The following is a 23975-nucleotide window of genomic DNA, read 5'->3' as shown; positions in this document are numbered from 1 at the left end:
CTCATTTTCGAATCACTTTTTTTTTTTTCTTTTTTCTTTTTCTTTTTTTTTTTCGAATCACTTTTGTACAAAATAGATGATGTTTATGTTGATTTTCTTGGTTTATGGATGTCTAGTTTTTCCAGCAGCATTTGTTGAAAAGGCTATCCTTCCTCCATTTCATTTGTATATGCTTTTTACTTTTAAAGGATTTTATTTATGTATTTGACAGAGAGCTAGAGCCAGAGAGCACAAGCAAGGGGAACGACAGAGGGAGAAGAAGAAGCAGGCTTCCACTGAGCAGGAAGTACGATGCAGGGCTTGATCCCAGGACCCTGGGATCATGACCTAAGCCTAAGGCAGAGGCTTAACTGATGGAGCCACCCAGGTGCCTCTGTATATGAGCTTTTAATATGAAGACTCACTTGTATCTGCTTTCAATTCTGGGAAATACTCTGGTATCATTATCTTTTTGAATACTGTTTCTCTGAGATTCCCTCCATTCTCTGCCTCACCAGCGGGAGGCTCTCCATCTTTCCTCCATGTCTCTTAACTTGCTCATGTTTCATTCCCTGAATCTCTTTATCTTTTTTGTGTCATATCCCAGGTTGAAATCACTGGTTTTTTCTTTCAACTCAGTCCCTCTTTAACTGTGCCCAGTCAGGAGTTTATTCCATATACTTTTTTGTTGTTACTTTAATAAGTGCATTTTATATTTCCAGGACTTTTCATTGGTTCTCTTCTAAATCCACCCCTTAATTCTCATCTGTTTGGTTTTCTTTCACTATTTCCAGAAATTTACCAGGGATGTTATTCCTTCATCTCTTTGAAGATTTTGAAGATATTTATTTAAGGTTAATTTTCAGATTGCTTTACTATATTTTGCTGGAAGTGCATCCATCTCCTGATTATTGTCTTAGTACTACCTATATGTGTTTGTTTGGGAATTTTAATTTGCTAGCTCTTCTTGAATAGGAACAGTTTCTCTCTCTTTTTTTTTTTGTCTCTCTCTCTCTCCCGCCCTTCCTCTTCCACCCCTCTCTGTTTCTACAGTTTTTGCCACCATCCTCCATCCCCGTCCGAGCAGAGAGCTCCACTCTAGAACTAGGTCTTACCCTGGCAGCTCAGGGTTCCTATCACTTGTAAACACTAGGGATATCATAAAGGTAGTCATGTCATGGCCAGGTCCTACTCGCACTGTTATCTCTACTCCTCCACCACCCCAGAAACACAACTTTAAACAAGCCACAGATCCAGGCAGCTTTGTTCAGTTTCCTTTCATAGTTAGGACAATCCCACCCCAGATCCTCATTTCCAGCAGTGAGACTTCCTCTGGTCCCCATCCAGGCATGATGGTCCTTTGGTCTCCATACTCACAAGCAGTGTTGCCCATTCTTTTCTGACATCATGGCATACTTTTAAAATAATAGTATGTGTATAGCACAGGGGTAGGTGGATGAGACTCTTCCCCACCCATAAATGATATAGCTGGGGGCTCTGACCACCCAGGCCCTGCCAGCTACCCTGAAGCCTGATAATAATCAGTATTTCACACCCTGGTAAACTTATTCACAACATGTTCTGTGGGAAGTACCACCCTAAAAGAATCAACAACCTGTGCATGCTGCCTACTTCCATACTTTGGTTCTGCTTTTAGTCTACCAGCATGTTTATCTTGTTACTAAAGTACAAGTATGACAGTAACATATTTTATTTATCACTGCTGTGCATTTGGAACAGAATACAGAATTTAAAGACTGAATTTGTTTTTTTATTTTTTCATTTTTATTATTTTTATTTTTTATAATAAATTTATTTTTTATTGGTGTTCAATTTGCCAACATACAGAATAACACCCAGTGCTCATCCCATCAAGTGCCTCCCTCAGTGCCCGTCACCCATTCACCCCCACCCCCTGCCCTCCTCCCCTTCCACCACCCCTAGTTCATTTCCCAGAGTTAGGGGTCTTCATGTTCTGTCTCCCTTTCTGATATTTCCTACCCATTTCTTCTCCCTTCCCTTCTATTCCCTTTCATTATTATTTATATTCCCCAAATGAATGAGACCATATAATGTTTGTCCTTCTCCAATTGACTTATTTCACTCAGCATAATACCCTCCAGTTCCATCCATGTCGATGCAAATGGTGGGTATTTGTTATTTCTAATGGCTGAATAATATTCCATTGTATACATAAACCACATCTTCTTTATCCATTCATCTTTCGAGGGACACCGAGGCTCCTTCCACAGTTTGGCTATTGTGGACGTTGCTGCTAGAAACTTCGGGGTCCTGGTGTTTTATTGCATCTGCATCTTTGGGGTAAATCCCCAGCAGTGCAATTGCTGGGTCCTAGGGCAGATCTGTTTTTAACTCTTTGAGGAACCTCCACACAGTTTTCCAGAGTGGCTGCACCAGTTCACATTCCCACCAACAGTGTAAGAGGGTTCCCTTTTCTCCGCATCCTCTCCAACATTTGTGGTTTCCTGCCTTGTTAATTTGCCCCATTCTCACTGGTGTGAGGTAGGATCTCATTGTGGTTTTGATTTGTATTTTCCTGATGGCAAGTGATGCGGAGCATTTTCTCATGTGCTTCTTGGCCATGTCTATGTCTTCCTCTGTGAGATTTCTGTTCATGTCTTTTGCCCATTTCATGATTGGATTGTTTGTTTCTTAGGTGTTGAGTTTAATAAGTTCTTTATAGATCTTGGAAACTAGCCCTTTATCTGATATGTCATTTGCAAGTATCTTCTCCCATTCTGTAGGTTGTCTTTGAGTTTTGTTGACTGTATCCTTTGCTGTGCAAAAGCTTCTTATCTTGATAAAGTCCCAATAGTTCATTTTTGCTTTTGTTTCTTTTGCCTTCGTGGATGTATCCTGCAAGATGTTACTGTGGCCGAGTTCAAAAAGGGTGTTGCCTGTGTTCTCCTCTAGGATTTTGGTGGAATCTTGTCTCACATTTAGATCTTTCATCCATTTTGAGTTTATCTTCGTGTATGGTACAAGAGAGTGGTCTAGTTTCATTCTTCTGCATTTTGACAAGTGGATGTCCAATTTTCCCAGCACCATTTATTGAAGAGACTGTCTTTCTTCAGTGGATAGTCTTTCCTCCTTTATCGAGTATTAGTTGACCATAAAGTTGAAGGTCCACTTCTGGATTCTCTATTCTGTTCCATTGATCGATGTGTCTGTTTTTGTGCCAGTCACACTGTCTTGATGACCACAGCTTTGTAGTACAACCTGAAATCTGGCATTGTGATGCCCCCAGCTATGGTTTTCTTTTTTAAAATTCCCCTGGCTATTTGGGGTCTTTTCTGATTCCACACAAATCTTAAAATAATTTGTTCTCTCTGAAGAAAGTCCATTGTATTTTGATAGGGATTGCATTAAACCTGTAAATTGCCCTGGGTAACATTGACATTTTCACAATATTAATTCTGCCAATCCATGAGCATGGAATATTTTTCCATCTCTTTGTTAAAGACTGAATTTGAAGGACCATCATAATTGAAGTCCACACTGTTCCCTGTGTTTCAGAACGTCATCTTCTCAACCTCACTGCATTACTTTTCCCTACTCCTTAAATTTTCAGTTTAGATGTCACTTAATCAAGGCCGCTCTTCATGACTACACTCTCACCCCCAACCATGGAGTCAGATGCTCTCACAGAACCTGATTTACATGCTATTGTATTGTACTACTACTGCATATTTACCTTAGATGGTAATCTCCCTGAGGGCATGAAATGCCTTTTTCACTTCTGTATGGCAAGTTCTAGCCTGTGTCTCCAGTAAGTATGAATCCAGTGAATATTTTAATATCACCTGTAATAACAGCATAGGGAGTATAATGTAACAGTGAAGAGCTAGGGCTCTGAAGAGAGATCCTTAGGTTTTAATGCCGGTTCTACCACTTTCTGTATGATTTAGGAAGGCTGCTTAGCCTCTCTAAGCTTTAATTTCCTCATTTGTAACATTATGTCACAATTCAACTCCTGACTCTGTTCATTACTCACTGTGTAACCCTAGCCAATCCTGGGTGTCTCTTGGTCTCAGTGCCTGCACTAAGCAGTATCTTAGTTAACTTAGACAACATGTATAAAGTCCCTAGCACTTTGACTCCTATAAGGATAACACAATAGCTCAGCCTTGGACAGAACTGCTGACTCAACCCTTTTCTGAACCTAGGTGGTTGAAAAGGCTTTTTCATTGCCAGGAATAGTAGAGATTATCTTTATATTTACAATTTAATCAGACAAAGTAGAGGGCAATGTCAGTAAGAACTTGAAAGAATAATTTTATTTTTTTTTAAGATTTTATTTGAGAGAGGGAGAGAGAGAGTGAGTGAATAGAGGGAGAGGGAGAGAAAGAGACAGAATCTCAAGCAGACTGCAGAGCCTGATGTGGGGCTCGATCTCATGACCCTGAGATCAAGACCTAAGCCAAAATCAACAGTCGCTTAACCAATTGAGCCACCCAGGTACCCCCAAAGAGTAATTTAAAATACAAATTTAATGCACCTTAAGAAGAAAGAAAAAACTGACCACAGACTGGACCATTCTAAGAGAAGAGAAAGTCTCCATGAGAATTCATTTCCAAAACGAAGGCATGTACTACATTTTGCTGTATCTCAAATCTTATTGATCAAGAGAGCACAGAAAACTAGAAGAGGATGGCTATCAGATAAGACATTCAAGTATAGGAGAATCAATGCGACAAAGCACTTTAAGTCCGAGTTATGCTATACAGGCAAAGATTCTACTTTCAAGTGCTATATTGTTAATATAATTATTTAATCACGAATAGAGATTAGTGACTGAGAGAAAAACTGTGCCACTGACCAATAAAAAAGAAAACTATAATTCAGACCAAAAGGAAATAATGCAAGAACCTTAGCATTAAACAGACCAGGGGTCAAATCTTGATGCTGCCATCTCCCATTGGTGTGACCTTTAGCAAATATCAATCCTCTGATTCTGAATTTCCTCCTTTACAGAATCAGGATCATAATGCTTATCTCACAGAGACCAGGAGAGTTAAACAAGAAATTGGGTATGCAGAGGTCAGCATTAGTACTCAACTCATGGTAGGTGTTCAACAAATATTAGTTCCCTCCTATGGTCTCCCATGCAACTTTTGCCAGCAAGCATCACAAAAGGGTTTTGAAACTGCTAAAATATATTTCCTCATGTCTGGATTCACAAACTTATCAGTCTACTTTGTAAGCAGATTCTGAAATACACCTGAGCTACACAGGCCCAAAATCTGGTAAGCAACCTGACCTGGATCTGTGTGGGCATCTGGTTCCCAGACCAATGCCTAGAAAGACTAACTGGGCGCAAAATGCAACAGGGGTGGCCAAAAGAAGCCAGAAACTAGAGCAGCCAAAAAGAGGAAGGATTACTTGAGTTTCGGCTCCCGTCCTTCACTTGTGTACTGCCAGCAGATGAGCCCAATCAAGTCCTGCACCCTGGCGCTGGCCATTGTCACCACAGTCATTGGCAGCAGCCTGTCCTGGCTTGAGTGCAGGGGGAGGTAGACGTCGATCTTCTTGGTTGCTGTTGTGCCTACGTGACCCTGTGGACAAAACACACACATGAGGGTAAAGCATTCAGTCATGGTCATGCAGATCCCAATGGGCCCCAATGACTGCTCACCAGCCATTTCTCATCCTCCAGCAGAGATCTCTTTAAGAGCTTGAAATGGTCCCAGAGAAGAAACACTGTCTAGTTTTAAGGTCTTTTTTCCCCTTTAATTTTCATTTTCTAATGGTCTAATAGATCCAGCTCTGCCTGTAGTAAGGTAAATGACCAAATGAGCACTACAACCAAAATAAACAAAATAAGAGTAGTAAACAGACCGGATATTTGGTGTCAGGTGATATGCTTCGCTACTTATTCACTGTGGCCTTAGACAAGTCACCATTAGACCCACACATTAGCTGCCCTTCCTGAAAATTGCCATATCACTCTTTGAGACTTTGGGATAAGCTGCATGGAAAGCTATCACACTTCATGAGGAAGCATTTAGGCCTGTAGCACTGGAACCAAGGGTTTGCCTTCTCAGGGATTAGGGGGGTTAATTCCCCTATGCAGTCCACCTGTTTATTTCAGCCATCTGCACTGAAGTTCAAGGGTTCCTCATCTTCTATTACTGTCCTAACCACACTGTTCTCTACATCCTCAATCCCTTCCGCATACTCACCCCTTCTCTCTCCTGAAACTTCCATGCCTTCTGAAACTCCTGTACTAATCAACAAACTTCCATAAATCACTCCTTTTAAAAAAACACTCCTTCCACCTATTTGTCTTAACTGACACATGCTAGTCATTGAAGATACTGTTTCCTCTGCTGCCCAGAAGACTGTTCTGCATTTTTCTTTTTAATCCCTAAGTCCTCAAGGATAGGAGGTTGGATAGGTATTCTTGTCCCCCTACTTCCAAACTATTACTTCCCTTTCTTGCAAAAATCCTTGTTGCTTTGAGACCCAAGCCCTCCAACTATACTAACCTCTCCCTTTACTTTTTTGTTTCTGTTACCCACCAATCTTCTAGTCCTGCTTCTCCCTCACTGAGTCTTCTTTTTTTTTTAAATTTTTTTTAAGTTTTTATTTACTTATGATAGTCACAGAGAGAGAGAGAGAGGCGCAGAGACACAGGCAGAGGGAGAAGCAGGCTCCATGCACCGGGAGCCCGAAGTGGGATCTGATCCCGGGTCTCCAGGATCGCGCCCTGGGCCAAAGGCAGGTTCCAAACCGCTGCGCCACCCAGGGATCCCTCACTGAGTCTTCTTTCCACTCCAATACCTATCATCATTCTTGGAACTCCATCTAAAGGAACAATCCATATAATAGCCAAGTGCCTCAATCACTAGACCATGTCATCCCACGTCTTTTTATCCACTCCTTTTTTTTTTTTTAAGATTTTATTTATTTATTCATGAGAGACATAAAGAGAGAGGCAGAGACACAGGCAGAGGGAGAAGCAGGCTCCATGCAGGGAGCCAGACGTGGGACTCGATCCCGGGTCTCCAGGATCACACCCTGGGCTAAAGGCGGCACTAAACCGCTGAGCCACTCGGTCTGCCCTCCACTCCACCTTTAATCACTTATTGCAGTGGGTACACCAGGATCTGTACTAGCTCCAAAATCTCAAATTAGAACATCTATTCACTGATTATATTTTAATATATTTTCATCTCACCTGTTCAAGTAGTTCCCCCAAATTCTTCAACTTACAATTTACTGACTCATCACTATAAATGATGTCACCTATATTTCCTAACACCACACCCTCCAGATTACATGATCCACCATTGTAATCTATCTTTCAAAAATACAGTTTAATACTCTCTTCCTCCACGGGACTCAACTGGCAAAATGCCAGCCTCGGATGAACCCAACCCTCTGCACTCCCCAGCGAAACATTACTGGAAAAAAATCATGTAACTGCACAGATTGAATTGACTTTAAATTCATGATGATAAATCTCAAAACACTCAGCATTGTATAGCAAACCTATTACATCCCCTGATTCAACTTGTGCCCCATGCAAGACCATCACTGCATACTTTGGCTTCTCTCCTCAAACTTCTCATGAGTCCACCTTGACCTCAGCTCCTATCCTTTGTTCTTGTACTGCCAAAGGAACAAGAAATATTCTTATTCTTCATTAAGAAAATAAGAGCTTGGGATCCCTGGGTGGCGCAGCGGTTTGGCGCCTGCCTTTGGCCCAGGGCGCGATCCTGGAGACCTGGGATCGAATCCCACATCAGGCTCCCGGTGCATGGAGCCTGCTTCTCCCTCTGCCTGTGTCTCTGCCTCTCTCTCTCTCTCTGTGACTATCATAAATAAATTAAAAAAAAAAAAAAAAGGAGTTCTAGCAAATTTAAAAAAAAAAAAAAAGAAAATAAGAGCTTTCAGAAAGGAATTCTCTTATCCTCCCATAATTAAATTCACAGACTTACTCAGATTTAACCACACATACCCCCGACACTGGAGTGTCACACATCTCATTAAAGGTTAATCTCTCTACTCATGTTCTGTGTCCCTTTGGCTCTCACTTTCACAAGAACTTTACTCCTTCATTTACTTTACTCTTCTTCTACATTATCAACTTCTCCCTTTCTTGGCTTCTATGACATACATTGTTAGTTTTTGTAAATCCTCTTTGGTCTCTCAGTCTCCTTTGCAGATTTCTTTACCTCTACAGTCTCTGTTAGCATTCCTTGGCCTCTAGATTGGGCTCTCTTTTGTCTTTCTGTGTATTTCTTCCATGGGTGATCTCACAGTCCCAAAGCTATAGTACAATCTATATCCTGTTGACACCCAAATCTTATCTCCATCCCAAACTTCTCTCTTGAATTCCAAATTCATACATCAAACTGTTTACACTGTTTACACAGTAGGCAGAAAAGTGTCACAGATGAGTTAAAACTTAAGTTCAAATCTAAATTTTTCACTATCCCTAACTCTGTCCCACCCCAAATTACAACACTCTCCTTCATTTCATAGTGTTACCACTACTAACCCCATTGCTGAAATCAGTAGTCTTGATTCTTCTTTCTTCCTCCTTCCTTCTACCTACTCCCTTAGTAAGTTCTAGTGTCTACTACAAAAATATATTTCAATAGAGGAAAAAACAGTCTTTTCAGCAAATGGGACAACTGGATAGCCACACACAAAAGAATGAATTTACTTCACATCATATACGAATATTAATTCAAAATGGATCAATGATTTAACTTTAAGGCTAAAACTAGAAAACTTTTAGAAGAAAACATGCATGTAACTTCTTCATGACCTTGGATTAGGCAATGATTTCTTTAACAAGACGCTAAACGAAATGAAATAAACTGGACTTTATAAAAATTAAAAACTTCTGGGCAGCCCTGGTGGCGCAGTGGTTTAGCGCCGCCTGCAGCCTGGGGTGTGATCCTGGAGACCCGGGATCGAGTCCCACGTCGGGCTCCCTGCATGGAGCCTGCTTCTCTCTCTGCCTGTGTCTCTGCCTCTCTTTCACTCTCTCTGAATAAATAAATAAATAAATCTTTAAAAAAAATTAAAAACTTTTGTGCCTCAAAGGATACTATCAAGAAAGTAAAAAGACAACCCACAGAATGGGAGAAAATATTTGCCAATCATGTATCTGACAAAAATTTAGTACCTATAATATATAATTCTTACGACTCAACAACAACAAAAAAGACAATCCAATCTTTAAAGATGTATTTATTTACTTGAGAGCGAGAGAGAGAGAGAGCAAGCAGGGGAAGGGGCAAAGAGAGAGGGAAGAGAGAACCCCAAGCAGACTCCCCACTAAGCCTCATGAGGAGCTCAATCTCATGACCTGAGGCAAAATGAAAAATCAGGTACTTAACTGACTGAGTACCCAGGCAGCCCATCCAATCTTTAAAAGGGCAAAGAACTTGAATAAACATTTCTCCAAAGAAAATATCCAAATGGCCAATAAATACATGAAAAAATGTTCAACATCATTATTCATTAAAGAAATGCAAATACAAATCACAGTGAGATACCACTTCACACTCACTAGGATGGTAATAATTTTTTTTTTTTTAAGTAGGAGAAATAGGAAAGATTAGCAAGGATATGGAGAAGTTCGAACTCTCCTACATCGTTAGTGGGGATGTAAAACAATGCAGTCATCCTGGAAAAATAGTTTGTCAGTTTCTCAAAACTTAAACATATAGTTACTATATGACTTAGCAATGCCATTCCTAGGTGTACATAAGAGAACTGAAAACATATGTTCACATAAAAACGTATACATAAGTGTACATATAAGAGCATTATTCATAATAACCAAAGAATGAAAAAAATCCAGATGCCCATGAACTGATGAACTGATAAAATGTATACAATGGAATATTACTCAGCCATTAAAAGGTATGAAGTACTGACACATGCTATAACATGAATAAAGCTTGAAAGCATATGCTAAGAGAAAAGAAGCCAGGTATAAAAGAAGGAAGCCATTTCATAAAAGTGAACCCACTAATATGAAATGTCCAGAATACGCAAATCAATAGAAACAAAAAGATTACTGGTTGTCAGGATATGGGGTGGGAGGGCATGGGGAATTGAGAAGTATGAAGTTTCTTTTTGGGGTGATGGAATTGTTCTGGAATTAGTGGTGATAGCTGTATAACATTGTGAATATACTGAAAACCACAAAATTATACAGTTGAAAAACATTAAAATAGTAAACTCTATGTAATGAGTTTTTAAAAAATATTTTATTTATTTATTCATGAGAGACACAGAGAGAGAGGCAGAAACATAGGCAGAGAGGATCGTCCTAGGACTCCAGATCATGACCTGAGCCGAAGGCAAACACTCAAGCACTGAGCCCCCCAGGTACCCCTGTAAGTGAGTTTTAATTCAATTTTAAACATTGAAAAATATGTATTTCAAAACCATTCCACTTCTATCTCCACTGACATCAAAATACCATGATGTTTCCCCTGGACTGTTCTAATAGGGCACCTCCTGTGCCCTTGCCTACTTATATTTGTTCTTGACACACAAGCTAGATTTTTTTTTTAACTCAAATTTGGTATTATATCTCTGCTTAAATTCAACAAATGGCTCCCATGTGAATTTTACTGTGAATAAAATCAAAATCTCCTGCAATGTCCAGCAAAGCACTGCATGATCTGACCCCTGCTTAACTCTCCCAACAACATTTATTGCTGCTCCTTGGCCTGCTTATCATACTTCAGCTATGCTGGCCTTCTAGAAGTGCCCTGGATGTGTGTGTGTGTGTGTGTGTGTGTGTGTGTGTGTGTGTACACTTGTTTCTCCCACTTTCAAGACCACAGCAAGTGCTATTCACTGTATCTAGAAGGTTCTTTCTCACGATCTCATACTTCTCTAAAGTATGGTCTGGGCAGGTTCCTTAATCTCCTTGTTCCTCTATTTCCTCCTATGTAAAATGATAATGATATGACCTACCTATCACAGAACTCTTGTAAGGATTTTTATTACTGGTATTAATATTATTATTGAAGGCTCAGCTCATGACACCTCCTCACAGGCTTTCACTGATAATCCTATGGAAAGAAGTTTCCATAGTTAATCTCTCACACAAAACCTGTTCACTTCCTTCACAGCACTAAACAATTTGATATTATATATTTATTTATGTACACCTTCAGTGTATGTTTTCCTCACTGGCCTCTGACCTTCCATGAGAGCAGCCATAATAATGTCTGCTTTGTTTACTGCTCTATTCACAATGGCTAGCACTGTGCCTGGAACGTGCACAACTCTCAAAAAAAATCTGCTAAACTACAGAATGAATGCATGGATGACTCAAAATGCCTACCAGAACAACATGGCCATAACTCAACAAATGTTTGTTTCCTCCATCCATCTATCTTGCCCTTCCTCGAAAGGTCTGTTTCCTGGTAGTAGTAGAAGGAGTACTTGAGCAATCAAATGGTTCCATCTTTAACTAACTCTAGGGTGGGGGGGGGGGGGGGGGGGGGAGATCAGAACTTGGGTAAGGAGACACATAAAATGAGTTCTAAAAACTTTCAGAAAAATTTTGCTTCTCATATGACCTAGAATCTAGTATTAGACTTTTTTCAGTCTTACCTCTGTTCTAAAACAAATAATAAAAAAAATAATAAAAAAGAAATTCTCTTACAATAATGCTCCTTCTCTCTCTCTCTGACTCTCTCTCTCACTCATGCATGCACACACATAAATGTACATACACTCATGCATGTTTTTCAGCTGGGACATACTAATTCCAATGACCAGTTAAGTTGCCAATGATGAATTAAATTAGCAAGTGTTGTGACCTTGTCAGACAGTCAAAGTAGGTTAAAATTAAAACAATGGTAAGCTTTCTGCAGTGGGTTTACTGCCCTCTTATCACTCTCCTTTCAACCTCGTTTGCAGGCCCAACCCAATCTGGTTTATTCCTCCTTCCTTCTGAGGGCCTATAGGAATCACAATGAGAAATGTGAATGTGCTTCACAAACTGTAAAGTGCTTTCGAAATGCAGAGCAATGTGCCAGAAAGAGCCTAAGTTTTAAAATAAGACCCATTTCTATTACTCAGGCCGATTACAGAGTCACATGAGGACAAAGATGGATGCTGAAAGTAGCCCTAATAATACTTATTATTATAACAAGAGCTAGCATTTCTTTAGAACCAACTGTTAAATAAGCTCTGGTAAATGTTTGTGTAAATTAGCTCATTTAATTCTCACAATCACTGTAAGAGGTAGAATTCTATCATTAACCTAATATTATAGACAAGAAAAGGCTTATCCGGCTATAGTCATCCTCAAGCTCCCACAACTAAGGTGGAAGAGCAGAGGTCAAATTCGCGTCTGACTCCAAAGCCTCTACTTGAAACACCAATGACTTCTTTCTCTTAAGTTCCTCTAAATGTAAAAACATCTAAAAGTCTCAAGGCTTGAATCCACCTCCTTCATCCTGACTTTCTCACAAACCCACTTCCTAAAGCAGTTTCCTACAAAAGAATGAATTCTGAGGAGCTGCCCAAGGGGAAGTATTCGGGAACCAAGACTCCAGAGAACTCTGCCACTGTCAGCTGGACTACAGGGCAGATAGTTACAGAGTACTCCTATGAATCCCTTTATCCTCTTTATTTCATGGTGAAATAGCAAGTGTGGGGAAAACTATATGAATAAATATGGTAGATACTTATTAAATGAATGAAGCACTTTATCTTTTTAATCTTCTAATTCCACCTTGAGGCACTGATGACAGGGGGAAAGTGCCTTGGACAAACTCTGAAATTATGTATTTTTTTAATAAGGAACCTCTTCTAAAAAAACTCAAGGTGATGGCAGTTAGCTCTACCTAATAGTTCCCATGCTGCAATATTTAGAGGGAATCATCTAAAACATAAAATAATCCATCAACATAATAGAAAGTAATTAACTTATATATAAAAAAAGGTGACCAAAGGATTAAAAGTATTCATCACACATCAAGGCAAGCAATATTCCAAAGATCTAACATCTAACTATTAAAAAGCAACTAGCAATAAACAAAGATCATATTATACAGTTCCACTGCATGGCAATTTATGTGTTCCACAATACAGAATCGGAGAAATGGAGGCATAATTAGAACACAAAGAAGTGGTGCACAAAAAGATGGAAAAATGGATTAGCAGCATCTTTCTCAGTCACTCATGCATGCAACAAACACCCAATGAAACACCATGCTGAACTCTGTGAAGACAATATCAAGTGAGACTCAATGCAGATTGACCCTCAACAAACTCACAGTCCGCTGAAGTCTACATTGTATTATGGGATAAAAGCTTTAAAAGAGGGAAAGTACAGGCTGTCGTGAAAGCTCAAACCAACCCAGACTAAAACAGGTTGGCAAAGGTCTCCCAGCTTTAAAAAACAAAAAGTACCCTTTCATTCAACAGAATCCTTAACCTAGGCAAAAGATGTTTATTGTATTTAAACATATACTATACCAATATACAAAAAAAGTGAACAGGAGTTCTCTCTGAAACATGGGATTGTGAGTGATTTTAATTTTCTACTTTATATTTTTCTGCATTTTCTATGATGAGCATGTATTATTTTCACAATCAGAAACAAAATATTAAATGTTACCATTATAAATGAAAAAAGATACAGAAAGAACCACCATGAAGGGCTTAAGAGTTTTACACAAGAGAAAGAGGATCAGTTTTGAAAATGTAGCCTCTGGTAAGTCATCTGGCAAAATTTATTAAGAGCACACTCTGTACCAGGTGCTATGACAGGCTGTTGGAAAAAATAACTCAGATACCTTCCTGTGGCAGGCTACATAATTTCTATTTTAAATAAATAATAAAAGTAATAAACCTACAATGGGTTGACAAATTTGGAGTTAAACAACACTCTCCAGAGTAGCCTCTAAATCAAGGAATGTTCCCAATTGAGGTTTCAGAACAAAAAGAAAAGTACTTTGTATAGCAAAACAATTCCTCCTTGACACAAATGCAATTCAAGAAGACCCATGGCCTCTGCATGACTTGATGGCTTGCAAATGCAGGCCAGAGTCCCAAGCTCAACAGGTCCAAGGCTGATTTCTTCATCAGTTTGTCTCTCCTTCCTTGTTCCATCTCAGTCAGGGCTTTCCCACCCACTCTGTCACTCAAGGTAGGGCCTTACTTTAACTCCTCCTTCTGTCTCATCACTATCCAAATGCCTCTGAAATGTCTCTCAAAACTTTCTTCCTCCCATCCTCAGTAGCATGGCCCTGGTTCAAGCTTCATCATGCCTCGGTGAGACCACTGCATGCAGCAGTCTCCCAACTATCGCTCTTCTCCCCTCCATACTGTTATCTTCCTCTGGCGATCAATGTGATTTGACTCAAATCACTGATCAGGCCCGTCACCAACTCAGAAAGAAGTATATGATGCCTTTCCCCAGCGTCAGCATGCCTGTTCCTTAGGATGGCATTTAATATCCACCATCACGGGATCCCTGGGTGGCGTAGCGGTTTGGCGCCTGCCTTTGGCCCAGGGCGCGATCCTGGAGACCCGGGATCGAATCCCACGTCGGGCTCCCGGTGCATGGAGCCTGCTTCTCCCTCTGCCTGTGTCTCTGCCTCTCTGTCTCTCTCTGTGTGACTATCATGAATGAATGAATAAAATCTTTAAAAAAAAAAAAAATATCCACCATCACATTCTGGTCCCAGGGTATCACTGCTAGAGTTTGCACTGAACAGTAGTTAAAGAGCACAAGATTTGTGGTCAGCTAGATCCAGGCTTGAATCCTAGCTCTGCCACTTCCTTAGCCTCTAGACTTTAGATATTAGACAAGTAACTGCACCTCTCAGAACCTCTATTCCTTTAATGGGCAAAACAAATAAGATGTATATAAAATGCCTAGCACACAGTTACTGAGCAAGAAATGTATCCCTTTTTCTCTTAATTTCAAATGTCTCTTCTTCCAAGAAGGTGGAAGTCCAAATTCCCTCTGCTCTGCTCCCTAGAAGTTTAATTTGCACAGCCTATGGTTTCACTTTTTCTCTACCTACCCTCACTACCTCCTTCCCACCTTCTCATGCAAGTATGCGTACTGCAAAGGGAAAAACTGTGCCTCGGCTATTTTGCATTCTCCTAGGGCCTAGAATGTAGTAGGGGTCTGGCATTAGTTTATCGAAGGATTTCTCAGACTATCTTTCATAATTGACCCACCAGACTTAAAGATCTACCACTTCTCTCCTGCTCCACGTAAACTGGCTATAACTTTTCTATTTCCCAGACGCTGTTCTTAAGGAACCCCCCTCTTTCTTCTCTAAAATACACTCAGCACCTAATAACAGGCCTGATATGGGATGCCTGGGTGGCTCAACGGTTGAGCATCTGCTTTTGGCTCAGGGTCTGATCCGGGAGTCCCAGGATCGAGTTCTGCATCGGGCTCCCCACAGGGAGCCTGCCTCTCCCTCTGCCTGTGTCTCTGCCTCTCTGTGTTTCTCATGAATAAATTAATAAAACTTTAAAACCTTAAAAAAAAAATAACAGACCTGACATATAGTAGTTACTTATATTCATGGAATAAATGATTAATATTCCTTCATCATATGATTTTAAATACCTGCATATCATAGCATACAGAGGTACTATCAACCTATTCTTCTACTGTTAAATATGAACATTGTTTCTAATATTTCACTACTATAAATAACATTCCCATAAATATTTTCTTTTTTTTTTTTTAAAGATTTCATTTATTTATTCATGAGAGACAAAGGGAGAGAGGCAGAGACATAGGCTGAGGGAGAGGTAGGCTCCATGCAGGGAATCCAATGTGGGACTCGATCCCGGGTCTCCAGGATCAGGCCCTGGGCTGAAGGAGGCGCTAAATCGCTGAGCCATCTGGGCTGCCCCCCATAAACATTTTCTTATATAAATGTTTGTGCACGTATTCCTCAGAGTAGATCACTGGGTCAAAGTGAAACAGCAATATTATGAACCATAGATCATCCAATTAATAAGTAGTTCATAAAATATAAAAGCTTAAAAATTTAAAATAACTTCAGTATATAGAATATGAATTAATACAGAATTGAAATATATAGAATTTGAACATGATAATGAATTAAACACTATAATCCATAACCAAGTTTTTCTCATCTGATCCCGTTAATTGAAATAGCATACAATTTGCTGCCTATCATAAATTAATTTCAAAATTATGCACCTGATAGTTTCCAAAATAGGGAAAATAAGTAGAATAAATAGTATTCAGTTTAAAATAATCTTGAATTAAGAAACAGCCATATAAAGTGAATTGGTTGGGGGCATCTAGGTGGCTCAGTCAGTTGAGCGTCTAATTCCAGATTTCGACTCAGGTCATGATTTCAGGGTCATGAGATCGAGCCTTATGTCAGGCTCTGTGTTTAGCATGGAGTCTGCCTGAGATTCTTCCTCTCCCTCTGCCCCTTCCCGCTGCTGGTGCTTTCTCTGTCTCTCTGTCTCTCTCTCTCTCTCTCAATAATGAATGAATGAATTAATTAATTAAAATCTTTTAAAAAATAATAAAGTGAGTTAGCTGAATTAAGTCTGAAGGACAGAAGGTTCAGTTAGCAGGACGACTTAACATCAAGGTTTGTCAATAATAAATTGAATATCAGATCTAAAACTGTTGCTAAGTGTTCAATTTCTCTATCAAGGGAAAGAAACAAAAAGGGTAGACAGTTTGGCTTCTGCAATTAAAGAGACAAAAAGCAGGCAACATTATTCCATTAGTCACAACTGTACAAGCAGATCATTATATGCAATTTTAATGCAGAAATAAATATATCAGTGTATGCAGACAATGTAATAATGCAAATTGATGAAAGGGTTATTTGTAGCCTTCAAAACTTAAAACTCTCTTAAAGGAATGGCTGCAGTCCCTCCCAACTCCCTCAGCAAGGACCAAAGGATGCTATATCACGTTATGGCCTAGTCTTTATTTTTTTATTTTATTATTATTTTTTTAAGTACACTCCATGCCCAGTGGGGAACTAACTATAGCCTAGTCTTTAAAAATATGGTATCACTTGGTACAGAGGTCTGAAATGATCCTTACTCTGATGATTATTAAGGGACTTTATTTGTTCAGAGTAATAATGATGTTCAACAAAATCTGGTCTAAATCTGGTCTAAGCCAGGCTTAACTGGCTATGAGAAGTAAAGAAGTTCTATATGGGGAGGGGGGCAAAACACCCCAAATACCAGACAGTAGCTTTTACCCTCAATAAAATGCTGGCTTTATGGACTCAGAGAAAAAACTCACTTTCACATTCAAAATGGTCGCACTGAACTTATGAATAGATTTTGTATAAAGTTCTATGACAAATCCATTCAGAGCTAGGAGCTTGGCTTTGTAGTGCTATCTTAACCCTCAATAAATCTGGAACGTTTAAAGGCTATTAAATTAACATTTCCCTGATCTGGCACCTGTAGTCAAGTTAATTTATCAAAAACATTTCTACAGTTTGTCACTGGACACTATTTTCTGACAAGTTAAGTTTAAAATAAAATCGACAAAATCTCATTAATTTCCTCTGAATCACCAACCTTGGTTCCATTAAGCTTTTATTATTAAGAACGTCAACTGTCACTCTTTCTTTAACAAGGTCGAGTTCTGTAGGTACTTTCAGGATCCTTATTATATTAAAAGGAGCTAGTAAAGCAGTGCAGTGTGGTAGTTAAAAGCATTAAGCTGTAGAGTTACAAAGACCTGAGTTCAATTCTCAGCAATGCCATTTACTGTCTGTCCTTGGACAATTTTATTTAACCTCTCTGCCATCACTATTTCCGCACAGAAATAGATTATAAAAGTACCTCCTCATGGAGCTGTTGAAAGGATTGAATGATTACCATGCATATTAAAAGCACTTGCTATTGTGCTTTTTCTCTCTTGTCCATACTGAATGCTGAAGAAATGCCATACTGAAGAAATGCCGGCTGTTTATTAGGTTTCCTTTTTCTCCCTGCTTTCACATTCAAAGACTTAAGCAAACAAACAAAACACACAACTTTACTACCACTCACACACTGTAAAATGGAAAGGAATTTTATGACTTGTCCCCTCTAAAACATTTTCACCAAATGACTGTCCTACAATCTCTCCTGAACACCTTTACTGATGAATTCCTTGCCACCTTTAGAGGTGAACCCTTTACTTCAGTCTCTGGGCGAACAGTTTTGATGGCTGAAACAGGTTTCCTTCTACTGAGGTACATACATTCTTGCAGATTTTATCATCCACTGGTCTTAGTTCTAGCCCTCAGGAAACCAAAACTAACCCACCTTCACTTCCACAGACACTTCATATATCTGAGAGCCTCAAACAAAATAACTTTGTTACTAAGTACCATGGAATGAGCCAGACTGTAACTATAATCATTTCCAGAGTGTAACACAGCACAGAAAATATCACTTCCATTGGTTTTTCTTAGGCTAGTGATTTTCATAATTTTTCTTTCAACAGCATCTATGGTAAATGTAAATCTCAAGTCCTGGACCCAAAACAGGAAAGGGGGTTGTTGCTCTCAGGAAAGGTTTTCTCTATTAAAAACAAATCCTCCATATTTTGATGTGCTGTCTGACAGAATCTTCTTCCACTTTTGAAAAAATAAAATGCCTACAGCTATTGGTTTAAACAATCTGTTATCAAGTGAGATTTGAGTAATAGCCTTGGATAATTCTTTTGTTTCCAAGATAATCAACCTGTTCAAATACAGGTAAGAAGTTTTACAAAATGGGGAGGTGGGAGGATGATGGTAAAATATGAAAGCCTATCCATAAACTGCACCACGAATAACAACCATTTTCTCAAAGTCTTAAATTCAGAAAGCAGTTCCTGATACTATCAGTTTTTACCATCAAGAGTTATATTTGCTCGATAACTCCTTGCAGAGTCTACAGAACTGGTCTTGACCGTGGGCCTGCCAGCCTTGAGCTGTGCAACCTTGGGCAAGCCCATAACCTCTCTGAAAGTCAATTTCCTTAGCCATAAAAGAGAAATGAGAATGGTAGGGCGTAGAAAGTAAAAATAAAGCATGTTAAAAATATTCTGTGAACTGCAAACTGTTATACAGGTGTCGGTTATTCCTCATACTGTTACCCAAGTCATTAATCGGATCAGGCAGATCTCTGGATAAATCATTCCTTCAAATAAACAAAACTGAAAAGCAGAGGCAATAGGAAAGAAAGGTCTCTATCTCAGTCACTAAGAGAGAAAAGCCATTGCATCCTCTTCTCATCCAGCCTCAGGACGCTTACAGCACATAACAGAAGGTGCTCTCACATAAGTACAATCCAGCCATCTTAAAGCATAATGGAATGTAAAGTGTCCATTTTGAATTTTCATAGCCATTGTGGGATTCTTTAGATCATTAATGTTACACAGCACTTTGCATTTAATTATACAAACAATGGCTTCTATAATGATGATAATATCAGAGAAAAGTAATTTGCATGAACTAAGCCCCATCACCTAGGGTAAGTATAGGGACCTCTTCATTATTAAATCATTTATATAATAAAATCAATATGCTTTAAAAGTAAAAATAGGTTTTTTAAAACCATAAAGAAGAGTTACATGTTTTAAACTCTATCAATTACCATAATATAATGAGTCTTTTTAAGATTTAATATCAACTTTTAAAATTAAAACTCAATGGAGAATGTATACTTGGCTCCATTACTAGATGATGTATCTCTAGAAAAGGTTACAGTACAGCTATTATCATTCTCCTAAATTATATAGAAAAGTTGGTACAACCTTCCACTACCCCGAAGGACAATTTGATTCCAGAGATAGTGAAGTACTTTGAGATTATAAAATTGTACAAATATTGAAGGAAATAATTCAGGTACATATATCATATTCATTTCTTACAGGGCTTCAGTTGATTAAATACTACAAATTTCTTAAATGTCAATATATACCTTAAAATTTTTATTCCGTGTCCTTAATTCTTTTTTTTGTGTGTGTGTGTCCTTAATTCTAAATAGTTTTTAAAAGTCTACAAATTTCTACACAGTAGCATGTTCAAGACTAAGTGTTTTATCACTTTAAGATTCAATATTTCTTAATGATATAATTCAAAAATTTTACTGAATCATTATTTAGTAAGTCATAAAAACCTCTTAAAATTAATCTTTCATGCACATCTAGCTTATCCAAAGTTAGAATTTAATTAGACAGCCTTGCCACAAATGGGCTTACTACTTTATTTGCTCAATCAGTATATGTCTCTTCAGTAATTATAATTAATTCAAATCCCTGACGCACCTCCTAGCAAACAATGTAAAAACATCAGACAAAATGGAAATAAATAGCTTTACATTTCTCCAATAATGACATTCACTTTCATCCTCAATATGCACATGTGAAATAACGGAGATAGGTGTTATTTTGTACAGGAAAAGGCCACACAAAGAACCTATACCTATAGTGACAGAAAAAGATGCTTGTCTGCAGCAGAAAACGTATTATGTTTTTGACAATATGAAAATGATACAATGGCAAAGGGCCATTTGAGAAAGTTTGGGTTTAATAGTTTGCAAATATATGTTGAAATACAAACAGCAACAAGAAAAAGAAGAGCTAAATTATTATTTATCTAGAACAACACTTCCTGTTGGAAAGAATCACTTCTAATTATATACAACATTTACAATTGAGAAACAGCCCAAAAAATCTATCACGCCCTTATCCCATATGTCTCTCTGATACAATGAAAGGAAAAGTGGGCTGAATAAAAACATTTTATTTATTTATTTATTTATTTATTTATTTATTTATTTATTTAACCATCCATCCATTCATTCATTTTTTTTTGAGATGGGGGTGGGAGGAGAGAGAGAGAGAGAGAGAGAGAGAGAGAGAGAGTGTGTGTGTGTGTGTGTGTGTGTGTGTGTGTGCAAGCACGGAGGAGGGGCAGAGGAGAGACAAAAACTTAAGCAGGCTCCGCTTAAGATGTGGGGCTCGATTTCACGACCCTGAGATCATGACCTGAGTCAAAATCAAGAGTTGGACATTTAACCGACTGAGCCACCCAGGCACCCCCATAAAACTTGATTTTTAAAACTGAGAGGACAACAGGATCCACTGGATAAAACTGTCAGCACTGAGTAGTTAAAAAAAAAAAAAAAAAAAGGTTCTCCACGAGTCCTACTGCTCAATTAGGTAACCAGCCTAGCAATATGAAGGAAAGCTAGCCTGCTACAGAGCAAATAGCCTTAGTGGGAGGTGGGACTAGGCCCAAAGACCCCATTCCTCTGAACACAGCCCCTTGTACTTGCACTGCAGAGCTCTCTGCGACGGCAAGCCAAAAGTGCTGCCTGCCATTTGTTGGGCACCTACCAGGGTCCAAGTACTTTTCATAAATTATCTCATTTAATGCACCCAACAGTCCTATGAGGGTTGTTCACTCCCTTTTAAAGCTGAGGAATGAGAGATTCATGAAGAGGCTGCTGCAAATCCCTCAACTAGGGGGGGAACATCATGCTAACCTAAGGTCTGTTCAACTCAAAAACCTTACCCCCTTGGTGAGTTCCACCACCAATTCTGGGATAGGCCTGGGTATTTAGGGAATGTCACAATGCCTACTGGTTCATGTCGCAGCCACTGTTTCAGAACTGGGAGTGGTGGACAGTGGATCAGAAATATCCTTCTGGCTGAGACCCACATGGAAGGTCTGAGCAGCTCCTCCTGTGGCCCTGCCTGCACCTGCACTTGAAGCTCTGCAGAGACTGCTGCTACTACAGAGGGACACTAGGGTGTCCGCTTCCAGGAGCAGTTACCTTTTGCGTACAGGCAGAAGGCAGAAACTACTTTGGATTCCTTGCCTTTGGGTTCACAGAAGGGCCTCAATAAATCCTCACTGATCATGTTTCAGAGGTAAAACACTTGGCAACACTGCTCCACAAAGAGTGGGCAGAACCCTCTGCTCTAGTTTTCATAAAAGAGCGGTCAAGTACCAACTGTGGGGCCCCAGAGAACCCTTACTCCTGGATTAAGAGTCTCATCAGTAATTGTGAGGTGTATCTATTACTAAATGTGGCTACGCAGGTGGCGGGAACCAAATGTGCTCTGATGATGACAAAGGAGGGAAATAACAATGCAGTCCTTGGAGAGCCTGGCAAGCAGCGTAGGACATCAAAACGGCATCAAGCTCCAACACAAGCAAACAGTCTGATGAGACAAAGGCTCATCTCAGGTTGCAATTCTCTGTGGAAATGGGCAGCCCAAGACCTGCTCAGTTGCAGAAACTGACAAGGCACTCCAGTACCTGGGTCTCCTGGGTTTCTCCTCAGCCCCCTGGCATTATTTCCCTCGCGTTCATCTTGAGTCTTAGTCTAATCTCCTCTGAGGTCCTAACTAAACCAGACATAGGGAGAGTCGGGATTTTATCTTATTAAAATAGATATGGCTAATTTGTCTTTTCAAATTCATTTTAAATTAAATTGGATTTCCTCGGAAGGCTGCTAGGTCAGTTCCCCTGCTGCGAATGCAGGACAAAGGTTAATTGCACGCCCTTCACCAGCTCTTCTGCTCTCCTGGGCAGGCTCTGATAACCTGCCCCTGAGAGGTGAGGAATGCTTTGGTTTATTGGGTGATAATGTTGCCATTAAAGCCATTTACCATTATGCCAAGAAACATTTTATTTTTTTTAACTAAATAACAAGATAAGATAGCAATAACAAGAATGAAATGAAATTATGTTACCAACTGATGGTTAGTTATTCTCAAGCAGGAAACCCAAAGAGTAGGACTTAACCTATTTGCTTCCCCTAAAAGGCCTGAATGTGCAAAAGTACATACCCTCCTACAACAAACTATTTTCTGGTTCCAGTGTAAAATTCCATAAACATTTTCACTTAATTTATCTTATTTAAACTATGTTCATGAAAATTTAACCCAGTAATTCCCTGTTATACAAAGCATAACAAAGTATGAATATTTAAAAACAATGTAAATAAAACACTTTATCAATTATATTTTTTGTATTCTAAATTAGTGACTTCACTTAGCATGTCTGCCTTGCACAGCACCACACTATTTTTCAATTAAAAGTCCAGATGTTTCAAAGGCTCCAGTAGGCAACGGCAGTTATGAGAAATGCTTTATCTGCATTGTAATCATCACCACCACATCAGCTCCAGGCTGCATTAACATACTCATGTTTTATTCCAGCTCCCTTTCTAACAGAGCAGGTAATTATACAACACAGCATAGAAACACAATCCTAAGAGCTGGACAATTTCTGTAAAGCATCCACCTGAGCAACACTTTTTTATACATAATCTTAAAATTTGGTGGGACTGCTTATTAAAAACACTGACCATTCAGAATAATTTTTAAAAAATAAGAGTGAATTACAAATATATCAAATTTGGCTTCAAATACTCTCCAAGTGCAGGAAGCTTTTGCACAGACACATTTATGTATACTGAAAACCAACTGGAACTTTGTGTATATAAAAACCTATCATTTGTTACAATCCAAGTCATTTCTACTCACTTTTAATGCCAGTGTCATCTCTTAAACGAGTCAATTCTATCTTTGTTCTTGCTATCCAAAAAAAATGACAATCCACCTAAGCTGAGACTGAGCAATTATTCCTGTACCTATTATATAAAAAATAATACAAGGGCATAACAAAATGCAATTCTGACTGCTGCAACAAAAATGCTACTCCATTTATTACTTAATTAAATGACCTTCTTTCCCCAAAATGGAAAAGAAGACTCTATTAAAAAAAAACACATTGTTATGCTTAGCAAACATAGTATAATCTAATAGGAAAATATAGTTCCTCATTGTTAAGAAAAATTAACAAAATTCACTTTAATTATAATTTTTAAAATTCTACACACATTTTTATATTTTGAATTATTCCAAGAGAACACGTCCTAATGAGGATGCTATTCAAAAGATAAATGCCTTTACAAACATTAAAACCTCTGATGGGTCAAAT

At 38.9% G+C, this 23975-nt stretch overlaps 1 protein-coding gene across 10 annotated transcripts in view; it reads right to left on the bottom strand.

Annotated features, from left to right (window-relative positions):
* The window catches only part of MAPKAP1 (MAPK associated protein 1), a 252740-nt gene that overhangs the window by 131334 nt on the left and 97431 nt on the right, over positions 1–23975 (bottom strand). For all 10 annotated transcript variants that reach the window (XR_005364983.1, XM_038549349.1, XM_038549353.1 and 7 more), the window contains one exon: positions 5383–5555. Coding sequence is in view for 9 of the 10 variants with exons in the window: in XM_038549349.1 (XP_038405277.1) it covers positions 5383–5555 (173 nt within the window). In the remaining variant the exon portion in view is untranslated. The remainder of the gene's footprint in view (positions 1–5382; positions 5556–23975) is intronic.

This window comes from Canis lupus, chromosome 9 (genome assembly GCF_011100685.1).
Source record: "Canis lupus familiaris isolate Mischka breed German Shepherd chromosome 9, alternate assembly UU_Cfam_GSD_1.0, whole genome shotgun sequence".
Classification (NCBI taxonomy): domain Eukaryota; kingdom Metazoa; phylum Chordata; class Mammalia; order Carnivora; family Canidae; genus Canis; species Canis lupus.
Note: the sequence above shows the minus strand (reverse complement) of the source record. Positions and strands in the feature narration are given on the sequence as shown.